The 21,747-nt window shown below is 51.4% G+C and overlaps 3 protein-coding genes across 7 annotated transcripts; all 3 read left to right on the top strand.

The window, feature by feature from the left end:
* Positions 1 to 709: 709 nt before the first annotated feature.
* On the top strand, positions 710 to 3,524 carry HOXD10 (homeobox D10). The gene is made up of 2 exons (XM_082055676.1): positions 710 to 1,474; positions 2,875 to 3,524. Exons 1-2 carry the CDS (start codon positions 733 to 735, stop codon positions 3,150 to 3,152), a joined length of 1,020 nt encoding a protein of 339 aa, XP_081911802.1. The 5' UTR covers positions 710 to 732; the 3' UTR covers positions 3,153 to 3,524.
* Positions 3,525 to 5,656: 2,132 nt separating this feature from the next.
* Positions 5,657 to 9,656, top strand: HOXD9 (homeobox D9). Of its 2 annotated transcripts, XM_082055670.1 has the most exons (3): positions 5,657 to 5,676; positions 7,089 to 7,679; positions 8,072 to 9,656. In XM_082055670.1, exons 1-3 carry the CDS (start codon positions 5,673 to 5,675, stop codon positions 8,311 to 8,313), a joined length of 837 nt encoding a protein of 278 aa, XP_081911796.1. In that variant the 5' UTR covers positions 5,657 to 5,672; the 3' UTR covers positions 8,314 to 9,656. The 2 variants fall into 2 exon arrangements, with proteins under 2 accessions (XP_081911796.1, XP_081911795.1); XM_082055669.1 differs by lacking the exon at positions 5,657 to 5,676 and having other exon boundaries at positions 6,925 to 7,679.
* A 2,881-nt stretch (positions 9,657 to 12,537) lies between these two features.
* HOXD8 (homeobox D8) lies at positions 12,538 to 15,083 on the top strand. 4 transcript variants are annotated; one of them, XM_082055505.1, is made up of 3 exons: positions 12,538 to 13,720; positions 14,305 to 14,447; positions 14,522 to 15,083. In XM_082055505.1, exons 1-3 carry the CDS (start codon positions 13,183 to 13,185, stop codon positions 14,561 to 14,563), a joined length of 723 nt encoding a protein of 240 aa, XP_081911631.1. In that variant the 5' UTR covers positions 12,538 to 13,182; the 3' UTR covers positions 14,564 to 15,083. The 4 variants fall into 4 exon arrangements, with proteins under 4 accessions (XP_081911631.1, XP_081911630.1, XP_081911629.1 ...); XM_082055506.1 differs by having other exon boundaries at positions 12,552 to 13,299; positions 13,573 to 13,720; positions 14,305 to 15,083; XM_082055504.1 differs by having other exon boundaries at positions 12,539 to 13,720; positions 14,308 to 15,083.
* The last annotated feature ends 6,664 nt before the right edge of the window (positions 15,084 to 21,747 follow it).

The following is a 21,747-nucleotide window of genomic DNA, read 5'->3' as shown; positions in this document are numbered from 1 at the left end:
ACGGTTTGTGTTAAAACAAAAATTGACCTTCTCGGTTAGCAGCGAGGAAAAAAATCAATAGTATAATTTTCAATAATTCATAACGCGAACGCCATTATGCTAAATCTTAACTATTAATCTTATCCTTTACAAAGTCTCGATTGATTTGTTAATAAAATATCTTCCCGTGCGCGGCAACAGAGGGTATAACTCTTGAAAAAGCTTCAGAAGCAAGAAAATTACCAAGTAGCCCAAGCATGCAGATGAGGCTTTTATTGATCGCCCCTGATTCCCCTTAATACGCATTAATAAATCCCGCAACCTTTTGTCCCCGCACTTGTCACAAGCGGGGCCCTTACAGGAGCCATGGCGGGGAAGCACCGCATTCCGCCCGCCGTGCCACCCGCGGGGTTCCGCTCCCGCGGAGGCTCCGCGGCGCGGCACGGGGCGGGGGGGTGAGCGCGGCGGCGCGGCGGGGCCCGGGTCGGTGCCGCAGCACGGGCGGCGGGCGCGGCGGGGCGGTGCGGTGCCGGCGCGGCGGCCTAGGGGTCGCTGTTGACCGCGGCGGGGCGCGGCGGGGCGGCGCGGCGGGGCGCGTCAGCGGCGGGGCGGCGGGGCGCGGGGCGGCGGGCGCTGCCATTGGCCCGGCTGTCATGTGGTCGCGCGGAGGCATCCGCAATTACACGGGAATGTTTTCCTAGAGATGTCAGCCTACAAAGGACACAATCTCTCTTCCTCAAATTCCGCCCCAAAATGTCCTTTCCCAACAGCTCTCCTGCCGCTAATACTTTTTTAGTAGATTCTCTCATCAGTGCGTGCAGGAGTGACAGTTTCTACTCCAACAGCGCCAGCATGTATATGCCACCTAGCACAGACATTGGGACGTATGGGATGCAAACCTGTGGACTCCTTCCGTCTCTGGCTAAAAGAGAAGTTAATCACCAAAATATGGGTATGAATGTACATCCTTATATACCTCAAGTAGACACTTGGACAGACCCGAACAGATCTTGTCGAATAGAGCAACCTGTTACACAGCAGGTCCCCACTTGTTCCTTCACTACAAATATTAAAGAAGAAAGCAATTGCTGCATGTATTCCGATAAGAGATCCAAACTCATTTCTGCAGACGTCCCTTCCTACCAGAGGCTGGTGTCTGAATCATGCCCCATTGAGAACCCCGAGGTTCCCGTCCCAGGATATTTTAGACTGAGCCAGACCTACGCCACTGGGAAAACCCAAGAGTACAATAATAGCCCTGAAACGAGTTCAACTGTAATGTTACAGTTAAACCCTCGCGGCAGCTCCAAACCGCAGATATCTGCTCAACTTCAGCTGGAAAAGAAAATGAATGAAAACCCGAACAACCAGGAAAGCACCGCTAAAGTCTCTCAAGTGGAAAGTCCCGAGCCCAAGTCCACGTTGCAAGACGAGCGGAGCTGCCTGCCCGAAGGCTCCGTGTCCAGCCCAGAAGTCCAGGAGAAGGAGAGTAAAGGTCTGTATTACCGAGTTTAAGCCGTGCCGTGGTGTAACTCCAACACGCCAGCACCATAAAGCACGCTCGAATATACTAACGAGCATCACAGCCATCACATTTAATGCTAAGGAATATTGGGCTGCAGGTGCTGTGTCTCTGAAGATTTTGGCAGGCAAAAATGTTACACAAAAGGGTCCAAAGATTTGCTGTAGAGATCTGCCTCTCTCGGGCATGCAGACCGTCTCTGTGATGCGGCGTATGTAGTCGTGTGCTCCTTAATGCGCTGCAGCAGCCAAAAGCAGCCCCATATCTCTAAAAAAGCAGGTCTGGAGGTTGTAAAATACGACCAGCTCAACTTTTCTCTCGTAATTTCGCTGATTTTTTTTTTTTTCTTTAACTGAGCCTTACTGCGGTTTGATTGCATTTAATGTTAATTACGATCCTATTAAAATAGGTGAGAAATAGGTACTATCAGGCCGGGTAAAGTTGCAAACAAATGCACAATGAAAGCAGCAGTCCGCTATCTGCCTGGTCCAAAGGTGGAATATTTCTGTGTAGTGCTTTAGATAACCTTGGGTTGGTCTCCAAAAGTGCAACGGTATTTTGAAATGTGATTTAAAGCTAAAAGTGGTGGTAATCTGATTTTATTTTCTCTTTAAAAGTGCACTAAAGCCTTTCTTTCGAATGGCGTGTGTCGAAGAATCCCAAAACGGAAAAATTTTCTCTTATCTAAATGTACTTTGCAACCTCTAGGTCGATTTTTGTTCTACGTGTGCATGGAGATTGTCTTTATCTGAATTATATTTAACAGCCCAGCTCTGGGTTGATGTGGGGCAGATTTCTTTCTAGTGGGGAAAAAAAATCAAAAATGGAAATGAAAAAAAAAAGAAAAATCCGAGGCAGATGGTGTTAATATTTGGTGCATCTTTTTGGCTGGAAAAAAACGTCTATGTCTGCTCCTAGGTGTGCTTGTGTAATTCCGCTGATGGTTGGGGGGAAGCTGCTTCAAAATACAGTGCGAGGGTAGTTGGTAATTGGGGTATTTTCGTAGCAAGTGTTCTGGGAGCTCGAGGTGGCCATGGTGAGGCTAGACCCGTTAAACTGTGGCCATGGGGCTGATGGCAGGTTAAATATTGTTGAAATGCTAAACGCCAGCTGAAAACATGGGAGCCCCTTCCTGGAAGGGGGAGCGCGGGTCAGGGCGGGGTGTCGTGTGGTGGGGACGGAGGAGCCCAGCCTGGCAGCAGGTCCCCTCTCCGTGCCCACACCTCACCTCGGCTGTGTTAAATGCCCACATCCACCATATCTGTCAGACACTGCAGAGGAGGGGTCATGGCCAAGGGTACATTCTAACAGCCTGAGGTATTTTTTTATTTTTTTTTTTTTTACTTCTTCTTCTTCTTTTTTGATTTTGATAGAGGAAATCAAGTCTGATACTCCAACAAGCAATTGGCTAACTGCAAAGAGTGGCAGAAAGAAGAGGTGTCCTTATACTAAACACCAAACACTGGAATTAGAGAAAGAGTTCTTATTCAATATGTATCTCACTCGAGAGCGCCGTCTAGAGATCAGTAAGAGCGTAAACCTCACTGACAGGCAGGTCAAGATTTGGTTTCAAAACCGCAGAATGAAGCTCAAGAAGATGAGCAGGGAGAACCGAATCCGGGAACTGACCGCTAATCTGACCTTCTCTTAAACCCTAACCCCGGGGGGGACACCCGTGAGGAATGGGCACAGCACCACCACTTGCTAAAGGCAGGAGAGACTCTGGCAAAACCCGGCATTTTCCAGTTTTGTTTTGGTTTGTTTTGGTTTCTGGTAGAATGTGAGTCTTCGTCCTTCTTTTAGCGCTGCAAGTGAATATGTATTACTATGATGAGTATATATAAAACCTAGCACGTGTAATTTATTTTTGTTCTCATCGTAATGCAGGGTAACTATTATTGAATATTATCATTTGGTCTTAACTTATTGGAACTGTCGAACATCCAAGCAATGTGACTTTTTCATGTTTTTACTAACAAAATGGTATTTATGTGGGGCTGTTACACGGGCCATAACGTTTTGAGTACATTCAATACTTTAAGAAAAAGAGGGGGGAGGAAACTTTGGGGGTGGGGGGAAAGAGAAGCACATTATAATGTAACTATCCTCGCAAATGAACTTAGAGATTGTCCTTCGTAATATGGAATATTTCCTTCTCCATTGTAGACATTTCCTTGTGGTGCATATGTGGAATAGTAGTCGTTCAACAGCAATATGTCCTTCTTGTGCATGTTCTGTTCGCATGTATAATGCAATAAACTCTGTAAACTACTGAGGTTCCTTTGGTTTTCTACAAATGTTTAAAGTGTGGGTGCAGGTTGGTCTCCTGATCTTTCTCTGTCAGCAGCGCTTTGGACTGATGTACCTTCTCTGCCATTTTCTGGTCTTTGTGTGTGTCTGCCTGGTTTTATTTCCCTCTTTTTTTTTTTTTCCCCCTTTCCTATTTTTTTAGGCGTGGGGTGGAGACTAGGGCGGGAAATTATGTAAACCTAATTCATTTATAATTGTGCCTGTAAACAAATGATTAATTGATAAAATGTTGTGTGATGTTCGCAGTCAGACAAACTGAATGGGGAAAAAAAAAAAAGTAGTGAAATATTATGACCTAAACTGGACATCCTCATCCAATCATCTCATAAATGGTAAGTGATAAAAATCTTTCTACTACAAGCTGTCAGCAATATGTGTGTCATTTTATTTGACGTTCGTGTGATGATTTTAAAAATATCAGTCACTGCGTGCTTACAATGTGTAGACTGATTTCGTGTCTTTATTCGCTTGGAAAAAAAAATCATACCAGACGCGAAGCTGGGTATAAGTAAACGTTAAGAAGTTCTCTACTTGGCCAGCTCAAGAGCTTTCGGAAGATGGTGGATAGGAAAATATTCCCTCAAACATCCGGCAGGATTGGCTTTTTTTGAGCAGAAACACTCCCAAGATTGCTTACGAATGTACACCGGCCTCTTCAGACCGACTTTTGTCACCCTGCACTGTTTCTGTTTGCTCAGAGACTGTTTTATTTCGAGCAATTCCATTTTAGTAGCACACATCCAGATAATGAAGTTCACGAGTCTTAATCCTTTCTGTACATAGCTGAAAAATGTTATTGGCACTCGAAGCTGAGGAAGGGCGTCTGTGTGTGAGAGCGGGTGAGTGCCTGTGTGAGCAGAAATCCTAAGCAGAACTGCAAATGACTTGCAAATGAACATGACTCCAAATCGAAGTGCAAATACTTGGGCATACTTTCACCTTCAAACAGTACTGGAAAAATAACATGGCTACTGTTTGCTCACAATCAACGCCCATTCCTCCCCTAAGCAGTTTCTAAATCAAGAAATTAAACGCAAGATAGTGCCAATGTTGTTTGACTTGGTGACATTGATACTGCTCATATTGTAGCTGGTGGAGTTGTATTTTGCTCTCGTCCCTGATATTTAATTTAAGCCAGTACTTTCTCATCTGCACGTTTACTCGTAGGGCGGAGGTATATTTTCCTCAAACCAAAGCATCACCATTTTGAAATTGCAGGAGCCGCAAGTCCGTATGCCTTTTGTCCTTGCTCTCGTTTCAAAAATAAATAGCAAAACGGTGCTAAAACAAACAAACAAACAAACAAAAACCCTCACAACACACAAAGATCTTGCATATATTTAAACCGTCTTTTTTTTTTTTCCCCTTTAAAAATACTCACTTCATCACCAAAGAAGTCTCAGCAGTGGGAAGCAATTATCTGGATCTATACCAAGTATTTAACGTATATAAAAAAGGACGCTCACTCTAATTTGCCTGCTTTATCAATTTATATCCGTGCGAAGCGAGAGGCAATTCTTGGTCACACCACAAACCCTACTTCTAGATAAAATATGAGAGAAATGTGAAAACGCGAAGGAAAATGTTGAAGTGAGATGAGGTGGGGGGGGGGGGAATAATTGCCAAACAAAAAGAGAGAAGAAAAAAGGAAGAAAACAACCTAAGAGAGTAATAAATCGTTAAATAAACAGGAATTTCAGCCCCTTCCTCAGACGGGCCCGCGAGTAGGAAGTGTTTTCTCAGTGCTGTTGTTCGTGCCCTCGGCGGGCCGTGCTGCGGGCTCTCACTAACTGTGCGTTTCCTCCAGATCTCGGCACAGCCACCGTCCGTCGCTCGGGAGAGCCCGCCTGGGCAGAAGACCATGGGTAATCTAGTTTGCAATACTAACCGGGCACCGTTTCGCTCAGGGAAGGGTAACCGGGCCGGGAGGGAGGGAGGGAGTGGAGAGAAAGGAAGGAAAAGAAAGCAAAGCGGGCAAAAATCTCCCGGAGGCATTGAACGTGGCCAGCGCGGCCCGGCCCGGCTCCCCCTGAACTAGACGCGGAGGGGGCAGCTCTGCCATTGAGCGGGGGGCAGCGGCAGCCCCGGGCCCCTCCATGGGCCGCAGCGTGCCTGCCTGCGCGTTCCCTGCCCGCGGCCTCAGCGTTGCCCGCTGAGGAGCGAGGAGGCCTCCTCCGGGCAGCGTTTGTCCGTGTCCCCTCCGGGGCCGCGCTGGGCACCATCAGGGGGGCTGTGTTGGAACTGTGTAGCCCCAAAGTTTCGCAGATACAGAAGCGTGTGTTCAACCACACGTCAGTTGTGCTCGGAGACACGGGCTTTGCTGTTTCCATCCGTCCATTTTATTAGGGACACATTAATCTATAATCAAATACACCTCATAAAATTTTTATTGAAAGGCATAAAATCATTACAGAGGTCTTCCACCTGTTTTAAAACAACACAATGGGCATCTCTTTTCAAAAGTGTATTCTTTCCGTGGAAACTTTCTTTTTGGGGAGGGGTGGGGGAGGATAATAATACCCGCATATGCTCTGAAATATGGAAGTACCGCAATGTGCTTTTACTGTAACATTTTCCTGTTTTATGAGAAGTCGTTACAGTCCCAGCTTGCGATGGTTTGTTTTTACAGGCAAGAATCTCCCTTTCCCAGCGGGTTTCCTCAGCAGCTTGGAGTGTGATTAGCAAGCCAAGGCTGTTGGATTTATTTAAACACCCTGCCTCTCATTGATTAAGAAATGAATGGCAGAAATCACTCAAAGGAGGTGAAGAAATAGTCCGCGCCCGCCGCGGCCGTGGGCTGCCAGCGCGGCCACGCCCGCCGCGCCCCGGGCAGGCAGGGCAGGCAGGGCGGGCAGGGAGGCAAACAGACGGGCAGCGGAGGCGGGCAGGACAGGCGGGCAGGGCAAGCAGGGCGGGCAAACGGGCAAGCGGGCAAGCGGGCGGGCGGGCGGACAAGCGGGCGGGCGGGCGGGCCGTCACGGCGCGGTCCGGGCGCGCAGCCGGCGCGGCGCGCTGTGCGGGGCCGTTGTTGATGATGATTTTTTTTTTAATCACAGCAGCCCCAGTTTAGCGGATTGATTTACTCCCAGTATTGGTAAATATGATCACGTGGGCTCCGCAACCAATGGTTGAGGGTTGCAGTCTGCAAAATACTACGATTGTTCTCCGGGAGGGTATCATATACAGTTAACAGTGTAACCTTTTATATGACTAAGAGGGGAGCCTAAAATGTCGTCTAGTGGCACCATAAGTAACTATTATGTCGATTCTCTCATAGGCCATGAAAGCGAAGAAGTTTACGGGAGTAGATTCGTCCAGGGAGGTCACAGTGGGACCTCCAGGCCATCAGGTGTTGCAGAGAGTTCAGATTTTTCCTCCTGTAGCTTTGCACCAAAATCCACCGTGTTCTCCACCTCCTGGTCCACGGTTCACCCTCAGCCGTCTGCGGCAATGACCGGGATCTACCACCCCTACATGCACCAGCCCCACTTAGGGGCAGCCGACGCCGGCCGCTACGTGCGCTCCTGGATCGAGCCCTTCCCGGGCTTCCCGGGCGGCGGCGGCGGCGGCAGCGGCGGCTCTGCGTCCAGCTCCGGCTCCTCCAACGGGCGCCACTACGGGATAAAGCCGGAGACCGGAGCAGCCGCCTCCTCGTCTTCCTCCTCCTCCTCCTCCTCCAAAAGGACTGAGTGCTCCTCGTCCCGGGAGTCCCAGGGGATCGGTGTGCCCGAGTACACGTGCAGCTCCTTCCTCCAGGAGCCCCGGGAGAAGGCGGCTGCCGGCAGCTCCAAGGACCCCGCCGCCTGCAGCCACAACCCCAGCCCGAGCAGCGATCTTAAGGAGGAGAAACAGCAGCAACTTGACCCAAGTAAGTAAAAAAAAAAAAAAGGGGGGGAGAGAGAGGGAGAGAGTCAGAGAGAGAGGGGCAGAGAGAGGGAGAGAAAGAAATAAAGAAATAAAGAAATTGCCCCTTTGATTTATTGCCGAAACCTGTAAGGCTCGAATGTGCAAAACTGATAGTTTTACTAACCTATAAAAACGTCTAGACGCCTACCCCAGCGCAAGCAGCAACAAGCACCCATAAAAGACTCCACATAACCACCTACCATCAAGACATCATTTGTACAGTAAACAGACTGGGGCATTAAGGCTTTTATGATAATTCCTCCAAAGTTGTGAAAACAGTCCATCCTTCGTTAAATTAATTTAACAACCTTTCTCTCCCCCCTCCCCGTTCCCTATATACCTCCCTTCTTCCAGATAACCCTGCAGCAAACTGGATCCACGCTCGTTCAACGAGGAAAAAGCGTTGTCCCTACACAAAGTATCAAACTCTGGAACTGGAAAAGGAATTTCTCTTTAACATGTACCTAACCCGAGACCGCCGTTACGAAGTAGCTAGGATTTTAAATCTTACAGAGAGACAGGTCAAAATCTGGTTTCAGAACAGAAGAATGAAAATGAAAAAGATGAACAAGGAGAAAGGCAATAAAGGAGACTAACACTGGGGTAGAAACGCAGTTGCGGAATATTGCTTTAGTTTAGAGTTTGGGGGTTTGTGGGTTTTTTGGTTGTTGTTGTGTGATTTTTTTTTTAATTGATTTTATTCTCCTCCTTACCCTGCCTCCTCAGCCCCCCTATATGTTTCTTCCTCGTCCCCTCGTCGTCCCCCTCCCCGGAACTGGCCTTTTGCCTTTTTTTTTTTTTTTTCTTTTTTTTTAAGATAGAAGTGAAACGTGGTCTATGTCAGGTAGTTTGGGAAATTTTGTCTTGCTCGCCACCGTGTTTTGCAGAGTCGCTTCATCTCCCCCTCCTCCTTCCCAGACCGTTTGGTTGATGATATTGTGAGTGCACGTTAGCTTTGGGATCTCTTATCTGATGTTAAATGTTTGACATGTTTCTTAAAAGTGATGTAGTATAGACAGTTACTTTGCCAAAATAAAGGTAAGGAAATTAATTATAATTAAGATAATAAAATATATATTAAATTACAGTCGCTTAAATCAATTGAGGTGCTGTGTTGTCCACGACTTGCTAAGACGAAACCTTACCCAAAACCTCTGCTTTATAGGTCTGAATTTCGCTCCTTCGCAATAGATGCCACAGCCAGGCCACGAGCTTTTCCCCTCTTTAGTGCACTATTAGGAGGTTGTCTCATCCTTGAAGCCGTTCGCAATGGGTCTAATGTCTCCAGGTTCCCCGGCTAGCTGTCGTCCCTGCCCCCGGTGACTGTTGTATTAATTAACCAACCCGTGTCTCGAACTGCGGACCTATTGTAATTGTTGTCAGTTATTACACAATAAAGTCTGCCGTGACTGAAACGACAGCACTGCGATGAGACGAGAAATCTGTGCGGCCCTCGCGATGCCCTCCGCGCCGTCGACCCCACCGCGCAGCCCCCGCGGATCCCACCGCGGTTCGAGCGCTGCCGGCCCAAGGCCGAGGGAAAGCCCGGCCGCGCTGCCGGGGCAGCAGCACCTCTGGTAGACACAAAGGCCAGAGGAAAATTACTTCTCCCCCCGCCTCGCCTAAGAAGCATTTGCTGTTGGAGGTCAGCGGCGAAGAGGCCGAGTTCGGCCGCGCCGTGTAGGTGCGCCTGCTGCCGCCCCTCTCCGGGACGCCGCGGGTACGTGAGGTCTTCGAAACAGCGATCCCTCGGGATAATACAGGAAATATTTCCGCACCGGTCCTCAGAGTCAGTGAAGCAAAATGATGCCTATTCGCTTCAATCATTTTGTTGTTGTTTTGGCCATTTCTAACCTATGTGCTCTTTAATCTGAAGGTTGGGAAGCTCGGGGGCGGGGGGTGAGGGGAGCACCGTTGCTTCCAAAGGTTCAGCTTTGTTGGCGAGAGCTCGTTTAGCATCGCGTCTCATGTCTTTTGCATTTATAAACACACATGACTTTATCAAGATAATTGAGACGAAGTTCATTGTAAAAAATGCTTTGTTTAAAGAGCAACCATTAAAATGAAGGACCCGTAAATATTTACGAGCAGTTCGGTTAATTCAAGATTAAGGGAAGAGCTGAGAGACCTGGTGTTTAATGTTTTTTACCTCTGGGAAAAACAAAACAAAAAGGCAAAAGCATGCAATGCCAGGAAAAGGTGTTGCATTGCTTCCCATCCATTGTCGAGAAGATACCTATAATTCTTTTAAAACAGGAAGAACCGTGGTATAATAAAACCATTGAGATGGCTAGACGTCTGGACCTAATGAGTTTACGATATGCTATGGCGCTTTTCTTTGAAACCACCTTATTTTGATGTTTGTGTTTGTTAGGGAAAAAAAAAGCCAAAAAATGCAGACAAACCAGGTCTTAACATCTTGGACTATAAATTTCAATATGTCAGCGTTGGGCCAAGGCAACAGACTGAAAAAAGACGCGAAGGTCATGAAACTCAGAGATTTTACAAAGTCCATTGATTTGTTGAAATGCATTTTATTGGATATTCTACTGCCATGAATCCTACGGTGTTAGCCTCCATGTTTTCGAAAATAACCATGGCGGGGGTTGATCTATCACTAACAACACATAAACAACACTTTATTTTGATGATTATAGCAGAGGGTCTGGTAAGAAACTGTCACCAAGCCCACCCAATCTCTTTTTAATATTTTATTTCATGCAGATTGCATATTTTCTTTTTTCCCCTTTGTTTACTTATTTCTAGTCTTGTGTGCGTTTATTTCAAAATGGCAGAAAGAAAACCAAACGTCTCGAACGACGAAACACAGTCCTTACATGGAAATTTCTTTTAGTGTCAAAATGAACAATAATTTAACTCCTACCCGTTGGTTGTGTTAATACATGTTTGCACATACGCACAGTCGCGTGCACATGCACTCGCTTTATACCGAATAATTCACAGGGATGTGTGATGAAGGGGGTGGTGGTGAACAAAGATTCATCTTTACTTTCGTTTACATAAATCAATCCATAAATACATAAACGCATGGGCAAACAAAATAACATGTTCAAGACAAAAACGCATAACTGTAACTACCACACATGGAGAATTCGTGGTGTAATATGTGAGGAAACATGATGGAAAACGTGACAGCAGCGGTCTTCAAAGCTCAGGCGTCTTTCCTGGCTGCCATGTGTAAAGGAGGCAGTTTCTTTGTATACAGTTAATTATAGCACTGTAAAAAATATAAAAGAGAATGACCGAAAATGGCACTGTAAACTTCGTCCGAAAAATTGAAACAAACCAAAACAAAAAACATCAAAAAAAGAAAACAAACAAACAAGCAAACAAACAAAAACCAACACCAACCCAAAAACAGAAAGTAAAGGAAGCACTCATCACCGAGCGCCCCGTCGGAGGAGTGCAGAGCCGCGCCAGTGTCTCGAAGTAGCACCGAGGCCTTGCGGAGCTGTTTGGGTTTCTGGCGGAACCCCCGGCCCCCGGCGGGGTTGGGAGAGCAGCGGCAGCGCGGGCAGCGCGGGCAGCGCGGGCAGCGCGGGTAGCGCGGAGCGGGAGGGCGCTGCCTGCCGCTGCCATCGGGCGCCGCCAGAGGGCGCCCGCGCTCCACTCTAGCGCGGCGACTGCGCCCCACGCTCCGCGCATCGCTCCGCGCCCCACGAAGTGCTCTCAGCAGCCGCGGCTGTGGGGAGCCGCGGTTTCGCTGCAGGTACCGCAGACCTACGCGGTCGTGGTGCTGGCCCGCGGGACTGGCGCCCCAGAGGGATGAGCATGCAGTGGGGCCAGAGGGACCAGCAGGGTTGCGGGAACAATCCGCTGCACTTCCGCGCCCTTCCGCAGGGTGAGGCGGTGTTTCTCTGCCGCCTCTCCCGCCCTGCCTGGCATGGCCTCCTGCCTTCCCGGTGCTCTCTTGCGAAGGGCTTTTGCTCCTGCCCTCGTAGCACCGAAAATCCTTGTGCCCCTCCCGGGCCTCTTCCGCATCCCCGCCTGGCCCCGGGCTGCGCGGGGCTCCGTGAGCCTCCGCTGGCTTCCCAAAGGCTTTCCTCCGCGGCCGCGGGGCCGTTGACGGAGGTTTTGCTGGGCGCCCAGGGCCCGACCGGGCTCTCATCTGCGAGGTAGCCGAGGTGGCCACCTAGACAAAGCGAACTAATTGGCATGGAGGCGAGGGTGGTGGTGGTGGGAGCGGGATGAGATGGGGAAGGAGCCTGCGGTGCCTTTTATGTAACCACAAATATTTTTTGTCAATTCACATCTGACGGTCACACGTGGCTGTGGCGGGACCCATATTTCACCTACATTTTTCGTCTGTCTTCAAAATAGGGCGGACTCAAGCTCCTGGGGGTGTCTGTCCGAAAAGCTTGTTCCCACTGTTGAAAGAAGCAGGGAAGAGACGACTGGAGATGGCACTTCTTGGAGCGCGGCGAGCGGGGCCCACGCAGGCAGTCGGGCCGCTGTCTCCCCGCGGGGGCGGCCAGCCCAAGGAGCCGGGGCAGCGGCGAGCCTGCTGGGCAGTGCCTTCCTTCCTTCCTCCTGAAGAACAGGGCTCGCTCATTTCAGACCGCGTCCCCGAGCCGTGCTTGACCGCTCACCTATACATTTTTTTTTCCTCCTGCTTTCTATCTCGGTAATGACGTCCACCAAGGGTGAAATGATGGAAAGTATATTCATAGGCATGATTTCCATTAAGTAACCTGGAGCCTCAGCCATGCGTGCACAGCGTCAAGGGTAAATGTGGGTCTCTTTTCCCAGTGCTCGCCTGCAAGGAATTGACCCGGAGGGCCCAGTGGCAAGGGGGCCCGGCCACTGCACGCTGCCGCCCTTTGGACCCTCTCAGCTGCCCTCTCTGACACTCCCGACTCCCTGCACCGGGCATCGGCTCACTCGGCGGGTCTCTGCCCTTCCAGGCCGGCGGTGGAGGCCGCGCTTCAGTGTTTAGCCGCGGACCTGAGGCCCGGACAACGCAGTCTGGGAGGGCTGGGCGGCGTCGCCCCGGGCAGCGCGCCCGCGGTTATCGTGCGGTATCTGCGCGGCCGCCTCACCCCTGCGCGATTTCGGCGGCTCCTGGCGAGCGTGCACCGGCGGGGGGAGCGGGGCCGTCGCGGCTGGGGTGGATTCGGGCAGGGCTGGGCCGGGTTTTTTTCTTGCTTGAGGAGCTGCACATGTAAACTGAAGCCAAAAGCCCCCCCTGAGCTCATGAGCGTGTGTGTGTGTGCGCGCGCGGGCTGCTGTGTGCCTAATAGGAAATAGTAAAAGCAGTGAGGCAGGTCATTTTGGGAGCGATTATATTCCAGCCCTGGTCACCACATACACGGAGAGCGGGAGCGGGGAGCGCACGGGCGAGCGGCGACGGCGACATGAGGGCGGCGTAGAGACACCGGCGGCGACGGCAGCGGCGGGAGCAGCGCTCCGTGCCCGCGCCCCCGCCTGTCTCTGCCCCCTCCCCAATGAGCTCCTACTTTGTCAACCCGCTGTACTCCAAGTACAAGGCGGCGGCGGCGGCAGCGGCGGCGGCGGGGGAGCCCATCAATCCCCCGTACTACGACTGTCACTTCGCGCCCGAGGTGAGCGGCCGCCACGCCGCCGCCGCCGCTGCTGCCGCCGCCTTGCTCTACGGGAACGGCGCGGCCGCCGCCGGCTTCCAGCACGCCGCGCACGGCGGGGCGGGGGGCGGCGGCGGCGCGGTCGCGGACTTTTACCACCCGGCCGGGGGGAGCCCCACGGCCGCCTACCAGCCACCTCCTCCTCCCCCCGCCGCGCCTCCGCCTCCTGCCCCCTGCAGCGGGGTTACCTGTCACGGGGAGCCCGCTAAATTTTACGGATACGATAACTTACAGAGACAGCAGATTTTTACGACACAGCAAGAGGCCGAGCTGGTACAATATCCTGACTGTAAATCGTCCAGTGCTAATATTGGCGAGGAACCAGACCACTTAAATCAGAGCTCGTCTCCTGCTCAAATGTTTCCCTGGATGAGACCACAAGGTTGGACGCAGTCAAAAATTTGCTTCCATCTCACTTCTGAATTTGAAACTTTATTTTCTTCCTCCCGCTTCTTTCTCGCTGCATCTCGCTCCCTGCCTCTGCCTTCTCCTCTCTCTGCCTCTCTCCCCGCGATTCTACCACCGCGGTGGCTTGCGATAATAAAGCGATACAGTAAGCAAACAGAAACCTTTGCAGAAGGTGGCTGCCACCCCGCGAGTGGCCTTAAAGTCGCCTCTTGGACACAGAGAAGCAGCCGACACGCTCGCCCGGCACTCGCCGCCGCTGCCTGAAGGGGAAGGGTGCGGGGCTGTGGGGTGCCGGCTGCCAGATAACAAAGTGACCTCGTAAAACTCGGATCCCTAAACCCCGATGCAGGGAGAGAGCTGAGGGGCTTCGTGCATCTGCTGTCGCTGTTTTTCCCTCATTCATGTGTACGGTTCGTGCCCTGCGCTTTATTCCCCCTGCGTTTCTGTGGGGCTTCTCGAGAGAGAGTTCCAGAGAGACCCGAGTCCCCACTCCCCGTCTGCGCCTTGTTTAGAACGACCACGCCAACCTCCAAAACCCCATGTTTTTGTTTTAAACAGCAGCGCCGGGTAGGAGGAGAGGAAGACAAACATACAGCCGATTCCAGACTCTAGAGCTGGAAAAGGAGTTCCTCTTTAACCCCTATCTGACCAGGAAGAGGAGGATCGAGGTGTCCCACGCACTAGGACTCACCGAAAGGCAGGTAAAGATCTGGTTTCAGAATAGAAGGATGAAATGGAAAAAAGAGAACAACAAGGACAAATTCCCTACTTCCAGACAGGAGGGAAAGGAAGGGGAAGCCAAAAAGGAAGCACATGATCTCGAAGAAGACAGACCTGAAGGCCGGAAGAATTAAATTTGGCCCTCAAAGCTTTTGTGAAAGGCTATCAAAAATAACCAGCGCCATAGACAGATATATCGGCCTGTCCCCCTGGGACGGATGACCCCGTGTCCCTCCACTTGACATTTATTTGCCTCGGGTCCTTCAGTTGCTTGTGGTTTTGTTTTATTTTTTAACGTATTCGGAACAATCTCTAGTTTTAACAGTTAATCTACTTATTTTGGAAATTTGATGCAGAGTTTGTAGCAGTACATTTCTAATTATATATATTTTTTAATCTTAAAAGATGGTGATTGCAAGAAACGACATAAAGTTCCTAATAATAAATACCAATAAGCAAGACATTTAAGAATGCTTTATTAATCAAGACAAGTGCACTTGTACTGTTTTAATTCTTATTCTTATCTTATATTGAATAAATTAAATAAATTTAATAAATAAAAGATCTCATAAATATATTTAACCTTTTGCTATTGATATTTGATTAAAATAAACCAAATTTATTTTAAAAATGAATAGGCTCCCTGATATCCTTTTTGTAATCCACTCCTTCACTAACCTTCAGAACATCTGCGGATATGGACTAACTCTTCTGCCACTGCCAACGACATATCGGGGGCCGCCAGCCACAGGCTCTGCGGAGCCCTGGTTGAAGCAACAGCCAGAGGGGATGTGGCCCCAGGGTCGGGCTGAGACCACGCTGCAGCCGGGCCCTGGCAGCCCCTTCGACGTGTGCGCCTCGGCCTTGCCTTCGCCTTTTTCTGTGCCAGATCCCGAGGCTGCGGGGTGGCAGGGCATGGGAGGCGCTGCCGGCGAACACGGGCCTTCACCCCGCGGAGCAGTCCGCCGCCGGATCGGCTGGGGGCAGAGGGGACCGGAGCGCAAGCCGAGCTCCTACGGGACCCGAGGCCGGTGCGTGGCTTCCAGCCTCGCCATGCATACAGCTGAAACAGCAGGCCTACCGTCCCGCGCGGATGGCAGTCAAGCAGATAAACGCAATTTTTTTTTGTGGCCTTGCGTAGGACTGTAATGATCTGTGATCCCAAACCACACGTAAAATGGGGGGGGGGGAAATGGCCTTTTCCTCTCAAAAACTTATTATCGCACGGTTTGGATGCGTTTCCCAGCGGAGGCTACAGCCGGTGAGGGCAGACCCTGCCACACAGTTCCCGGAGCCATGGGAAGAGAAGTCTCTTCTCATCAGTAAAACGGTTTAATTTATCTCCCCCTCTTCCCTCCCTCCCCTTTCTCCTGCTCCGCGGCAGGGTCCCGTAGACTGGGGTATCTGAGAGGACGGCCGAGAGCAGTCCTTTTTAGGAACAACAGACAGAAGGCTGAGGTATGAGGTATAAATTCCTAGCAAAATTTCTGCGTCATTTTTTCCCTAAGGCCTCACGCCCTCGTGAGTGATGATTCCGTGAAGGGAACCGCAGTGACGCGCCAGTTGCTGCGACAAATACTACGAATTTATATTATCTGCCCGATAAACGAGCGTGCTCCCGATAGAGGAGGGACCGAGCCGGGGCCCCACTCGGAAACTCACATCCAGGGGCCTGGGGAGGTGCCAGGCGCCGGCAGCCGCTGTGCCCGCCCAGCGCTGGGGCCCTTCTCCGATCCCACCGCTCCGCTCACGGGAACGGACCCGGCATCACGGGTCGTCGTTGGGGTCGGGATTTGTACAGGGAGTTTGGTTAATTTCATTTCCCTTCCTCTTCCCCCCACACCGCCACCGAGCCAGGCACTTCTGCAAAGCGCCAGCTCTAGAGGGATGCACAAGCAAGCGGAGCTATTGTTCTCGGTTTATTTTAGTCGCCTAGTTGGTAAAAGGTTGTAAACGAGGGGAAACTTCAGCGAAGAGGTGAAGTAAACATTTTGCCGCACGGATTTGCATAAATACATCAGTACCCCTAGTGTACAGGAAGGATGTGGGGCTGGTGGTGGCGCGGTTAAGGAAACTCACTCGCCTGACGTGTAAAAAACCCTCGCTTTTCAAAATAATCCCGTTGCCAGTTGCACCGGCATGTTTGCTCTCCGGTCAAGGAAAAAGCCGCTTTCTCCTGCTGCTCTTGCGGCCGGGGCTGGACGCAGCGGGGTCCCGGCCGGCCTTTCCGCGGGGAAGCTGCGCTGCTGCCGCCCGCTGCACACCCGGGCTGCAGGCGGGGGAAACGCGTAATACCCGAGCGGAGCACTTCCTAGGCTAACATTTGCCCGCGAAGGAGCTGCTGCCGTAGTTGTTTTTAATTTCCAGAAAAAGAGAACAAAATTAAAATATTCCTGGAGAAGTTTCCGTTAGCGTCGTTCTCTTCGGGTTGACCGGGAACGCGGCCACGCAGGCTAAAACTGACTTCGTTGTGCACACATCATTTGTGAAGGCCTAGTGGTAAATGGGATCGTCCCTGTCTTATTTATTAAGAAAAACAAAAATATCACTGTATTTTTTAAGGTATTTCCCTTCACGGCCGGGCAGCTGAATCCCTTCCTCTTTCGTACTCGGATTCTTGCTAAGAAAAAGTAAAGCGAGTCAGAAATCGACCCGGCCGTTCAGTAAGACTCCGGTAAAATCTGAGCCGTCGAGCACCGGAGAAGGCAGCGGTATTTTGGCAGGGAAAAGCCGTGGCTGAGCCGCCCGCGGTGGCAGCAGCAGCGAGAGGCCGCCCGCGGCGGCCGCAGCGAGGAGGGACCGTGCCTTTGGTTTTCGTAGAATTTCTCCGTTCCCACGTCGAGAAGCTCTGTGCACCGTGGGTGCTGCAGAACCACCGTGGAAGGTGCCGATGCCTCTGCCGAGAGACACGCTGTGCGGGTGTGATATTCGCGGGTGCGCAATTACCTGAAGCAGCGTGTTAGAAAGATGCTACATCTTTAAGACTGTTTATTTTTGTTAGCTATATTTTCGAGGCAGGTACAATCAGCACAGAGGCACTGATAGAGAGCTCTGCCTATTCCCAGAAACAAAAACTGAGCAAGAATCACACACAATATTCCATCTCCAAGCCGAGCATTCCCTGTGGACACCGGGCCGATTTTAGTCTTTTCGAGTACTTTCTAAGAATCGCATTTTCCCTATTGGTGCCCCAGGTCCGAGCGCCCCCGTGAAGGTTTCACCGGGGGCGGAGGCAGCCCCTACCGGCGAGGCTGCGGGCAGCCTGGGCGCGACGACAGCCCCTGGCGCAACCTGTGGCAACCGCACATTTCTGGGTGGGGAACCAGTTCGGATTATTTTTAGGTCGGCGACGGCTTCGACTTCAGCAGTGGGCGCTCAAGGAAATGTGGTTTCTTCTAGGGCCCTGCGGAGTGGGGGCGGGGGAAATGCGGGTAAAACCCCCTTTCGTAGGGGTAAGGACACGGACCCACCGGCACAGAGCGGTACCCCCCTGATTTGTGCGTTTGCCCGGCCGCTGCGCGGGAATTCGTCCCGCTCTCGGCTCTCCGCGCGGATCTGCCGTGCCCCGGCCGCGCCCGCGGGGCCCCGCCACCGCGCCTGGGACGCTCAGGCCGCGGGCAGGCGGGACCGAGGACTCAGTAAAAGCACAGCGCGCAGGCGAAAGAAACATGGCGCTGGGAAGCAGTATGTGCAAAATCCGCAAGGAATTGCAGTAAATTCCTTTTTGTTTGAAGAAAATTTACAACTTGGTAATAGACCTTTTTATGACCTATTTGGGCTCGTCATTGGCTGCGGCTGGTCATGTGCAGGCAGCGAGCGCTTTCATGGCCTTTTCCTGATTTCCCTGGCGAATTTTCCCCTGCATTCTCCCTTCAGAGGGACTCAGCCCCTCTTTTCCTAACCTTTGTCTAGGCTGAGGTGTATGGCAGTCGCCCTCATGTTTGTGTCTCAATCCCCAAAACCCGCGGTCGGTCCCGCCGCCGCTGCGCTGACACTTCCCCGGCTCCGCGCTGCCTCCTCTCCCGCGCCCGCGGAGGGGTGCGCGGAGCCCCGCACCCTCCGATGCACCGCCTCCAGCCCCCCACTCCTCTCTCGCCGCTTGTTTCCCCCGCTGCCGCGTCTACTTCGGCACACGGATTGCTACGCGGGCGCAAAATGGATTACAGCGACCCTCCCGGGCTCCTCCGCAGGCGAGCAGTGCCGCGAACCGGTAAGCATTCAACTCCCCTCGGGCTGGTTCTCCGCGCCCGCGCACCGTTCTGCACAGCGGCACGACATAGACTCCCCTGTCCTCTTGTCCTTTTTGGTCACCTGTCTCTCGGAGCCCCTTATTCTTGCTATTATTTCCATAATTACGGTTGTTGTTATTGCTATTGTAATTTTCGTTGTTATTATCAATAAGAATTGTGGGTATGTTGCAGGGTGCGGCGCAGCGGTTGCGCAATCTGGCGCGGAAAAGCGCTGCGGCCGCAATGGTGCGGCGATCCGCGACCCTCCGCGCCGAGGGGCGGAAGGCTGGAGCTCAGTGCGCGCAGGCAGTTGCGGGATTTCTTCCAATAAAAGGCCTTTTTTCTGGGTAGTTTTGACCCTGGCAGTCTGAAGAGCGGAGTGGTGACGCTGCGGTTTCTTTTCCCCACGGCGGAAGGGCTCTCGCATAACTTTAAAGCTTAACAGGTGTTTTCGCAGGAGAATGGGGATCAGTGCTCCCGCGGGGGCGGAGCGGTCCCACCAAGCCGGTCGGGCCGGGAGCTCTGCCCGGGGCCAGCCTGGGGAGACCCCGCCCGCCCCGCCGGGATGGTTCACCACATCTTTCTCCCTCTGTACCGTGGATGAACCAGGGCTGCGACTCCAACCGGCTTGGCGGAAGGCACACGGGCCGGGCTCGGCAGCGGGCAGGCGGCCCCAGCCCCGGGTTCCTCCTCGCCGAGCAGTGCGGGTGTGGGCTGCATGGACCCACGTCCCGGAGCGCACCCCGCAGCACGGCTACTCACCCACGTGGAAATCACGGGGGGCAAATCGGGTACGAGTTATCAAAAAATAACGCCCAAACCCTAGGTTTATTTTGAAATATGTAGAGGAGATAGAACAGTCACGCAAAGTTTATCTGCGTTATTTATTAATATTATATAAATATTATATATTTATATCTCCATATCCTCTTTACCTATATACGTATGCATACCTATCTACCCCTCTACTTCTCTCTGTAGAATATATATGGTTTTGAAGTATATTATTATCAACATATATATATTTTACACATCTCTCTTTCATTTTCAAAATGTTAATGCACAAGAGAAAAAGCACTACCCGGTATTTGGTGTTTACAGGATTGGTCAGTGATGGAAACGCACTGTGCCATTGCACTGCAGGAATTTAGCAAATCGCCATTTACCTCAAAAGCAGCCATTAATTTAACGGTAAAGCTAAATGTCCGATTAAAGGATATCTACTGAGGGTGGAAAGGTGTGGGACGTGTCCCAGGTACATATTTTGAAGCCGCATGAGAAATTATTATTTAATCCATCCATATTCAACTCCCCAGCTTGCTAAGACCGAATTCAGCTACTATAAGGGCTAGGATGCCTTTCCCTCCTGCTTTGGCTCTTTGCACTAGCCGACCGCTCTGTGCTGCTGAAGGACTTGGGGATTATTTGTGAGGAATCGTTTTCAACATAGCAACAGTCTTCAAGAGTAACTTGGAAAGTATGTATTGCGTTAGATTTCGCTCTCAGAATCCCTCCTAGGTGACACGGTAATTATAGCTGCTTGGCTATAAATCTTTCCAAAAACTTCGAAAAATTTCGTCCTTGAGCTGTTTTGAAATTATTTGTAGCCTAGGGAAAAGAAGAAAACAAAAGCAGGATGTTCTAACGAATTGTAATGTGCATGTGTGTGTCTGCGGGTCCATATGCTGACACATACGCATACACATATGCATTTATGATCGCACTAGTTTGTGTGGGAGTTCGGCTTTATTTCCTCCTAAACGGCTTCCTTCCTCCCTCGCTTACTCTCCTTTTTTTTTTCTTTATATTTTCTTTATTTTCTTTCACTAACATTGAAGCACACATAGGTATGTGTAGGCTCTTAAATATACCTATGTGTTTGTGAGTATTCATAAAAAACTCCATATGTGTGAGTATATATATGGGGCACATATGAGGACTGTATTTTTTGTATATATTTATACACATATATAGCGTGAGTGCCTGTATGTGTGTAGATGTCTTGGTGTGTTGTGATTTTCGGAATATGGAATTCGTATTCACATTTCTCACACCTGCTTCGTTTCCCGACGTGTTCCACAGAATTTATGACTCATTTTTTTGTTGGAAGGAAACAGCCGATCCCTAGCCTTTACTGACGCACGGGCAGTAAAACAACACCACCGCAAAATTACCAACAGGAAATGCAGCCTGCGCACCCGGGCCGTGTCCAGGTACTGCTGGTGCCTGCTGCCATTTGGGCACTCAGGTTGGGCTCCCGCTTAGCTGCTGTAAGTTGCCTGGAGAAGTGCAACCGCTGCTCCCCGAGTCTGGCAGGGGTTTGGTGCAAGGAGGGGAGGAGATGTGAGCTGCGGACCCGGGAAAGCCGATAAGACTGAGCAAAGAAATACACGTTGTTTTTGCGCTCTTAAGAACGCGAATTCCGCCGATACATTAATTTCCCAATAATGTTTCTCTTTGCCCAAACAAATCATTCTCATGGGGTGTTTTATGAGCGCTGAGGGCAGAAAAAAAATCAGAACAAAGACAGTATTTCACCCCTCGGTTGGCAGGCAGCTGTTAAAGGTATTTACGGCTCTACTGCAGTGCGGCAGTCAATGCTGCTGGAGCGAGAAAGGAAAAAACAGGAAGCGAAAGGAAAAGATGAGGCACAATAAACATTGCAGCAGGTCGCGGGGGCCGGGCGGGACGCTGAGGAAGGACCTCTGCCAGAGACAAGAGGCAATAAAAGTGCATTCAGCGACAGCAGGCTCTGCCCAAACCCAGCACTCGCCTCCCATAATCCGCGGGGGAGGGGGCGGCGAGGGCGGGGAGGCAGCCTGCATCGCCCACACAGCGCCCCACGCCGGGGGTGACCAGAGCTGGATCCCGCGAGGGTGCGGGGGCCGCGGGGAGCAGCCCAGCCGCCAGCCCGGGCCCGCCGTCAAGGCCCGGCTCCGCCGCCTCTGCCCGCGGGTGGGCGCCGGCCCGACCGCCTGGGCCGGGGTCACCTGCCTGCGGCTCCCGCCCTCGGGGCGGCCGGGCTGCGTCGGGGCGCGGAGCGCAGCGGCCA

The sequence above is a fragment of the Streptopelia decaocto genome (genome assembly GCF_964273445.1).
Source record: "Streptopelia decaocto genome assembly, chromosome: 6".
Classification (NCBI taxonomy): domain Eukaryota; kingdom Metazoa; phylum Chordata; class Aves; order Columbiformes; family Columbidae; genus Streptopelia; species Streptopelia decaocto.
This window is presented reverse-complemented; position numbering and strand designations above follow the sequence as displayed.

Excerpts from the sequence above, each read along its gene's own strand:
- HOXD10 (XM_082055676.1), top strand. The coding sequence starts at position 733 with ATGTCCTTTCCCAACAGCTCTCCTGCCGCTAATACTTTTTTAGTAGAT. Across the intron at positions 1,475-2,874 it reads CCAGGAGAAGGAGAGTAAAG|AGGAAATCAAGTCTGATACT; the intron begins GTCTGTATTACC and ends TGATTTTGATAG.
- HOXD9 (XM_082055669.1), top strand. The coding sequence starts at position 7,040 with ATGTCGTCTAGTGGCACCATAAGTAACTATTATGTCGATTCTCTCATA. Across the intron at positions 7,680-8,071 it reads ACAGCAGCAACTTGACCCAA|ATAACCCTGCAGCAAACTGG; the intron begins GTAAGTAAAAAA and ends CCCTTCTTCCAG.
- HOXD8 (XM_082055503.1), top strand. The coding sequence starts at position 13,183 with ATGAGCTCCTACTTTGTCAACCCGCTGTACTCCAAGTACAAGGCGGCG. Across the intron at positions 13,721-14,304 it reads TCCCTGGATGAGACCACAAG|CAGCGCCGGGTAGGAGGAGA; the intron begins GTTGGACGCAGT and ends TGTTTTAAACAG.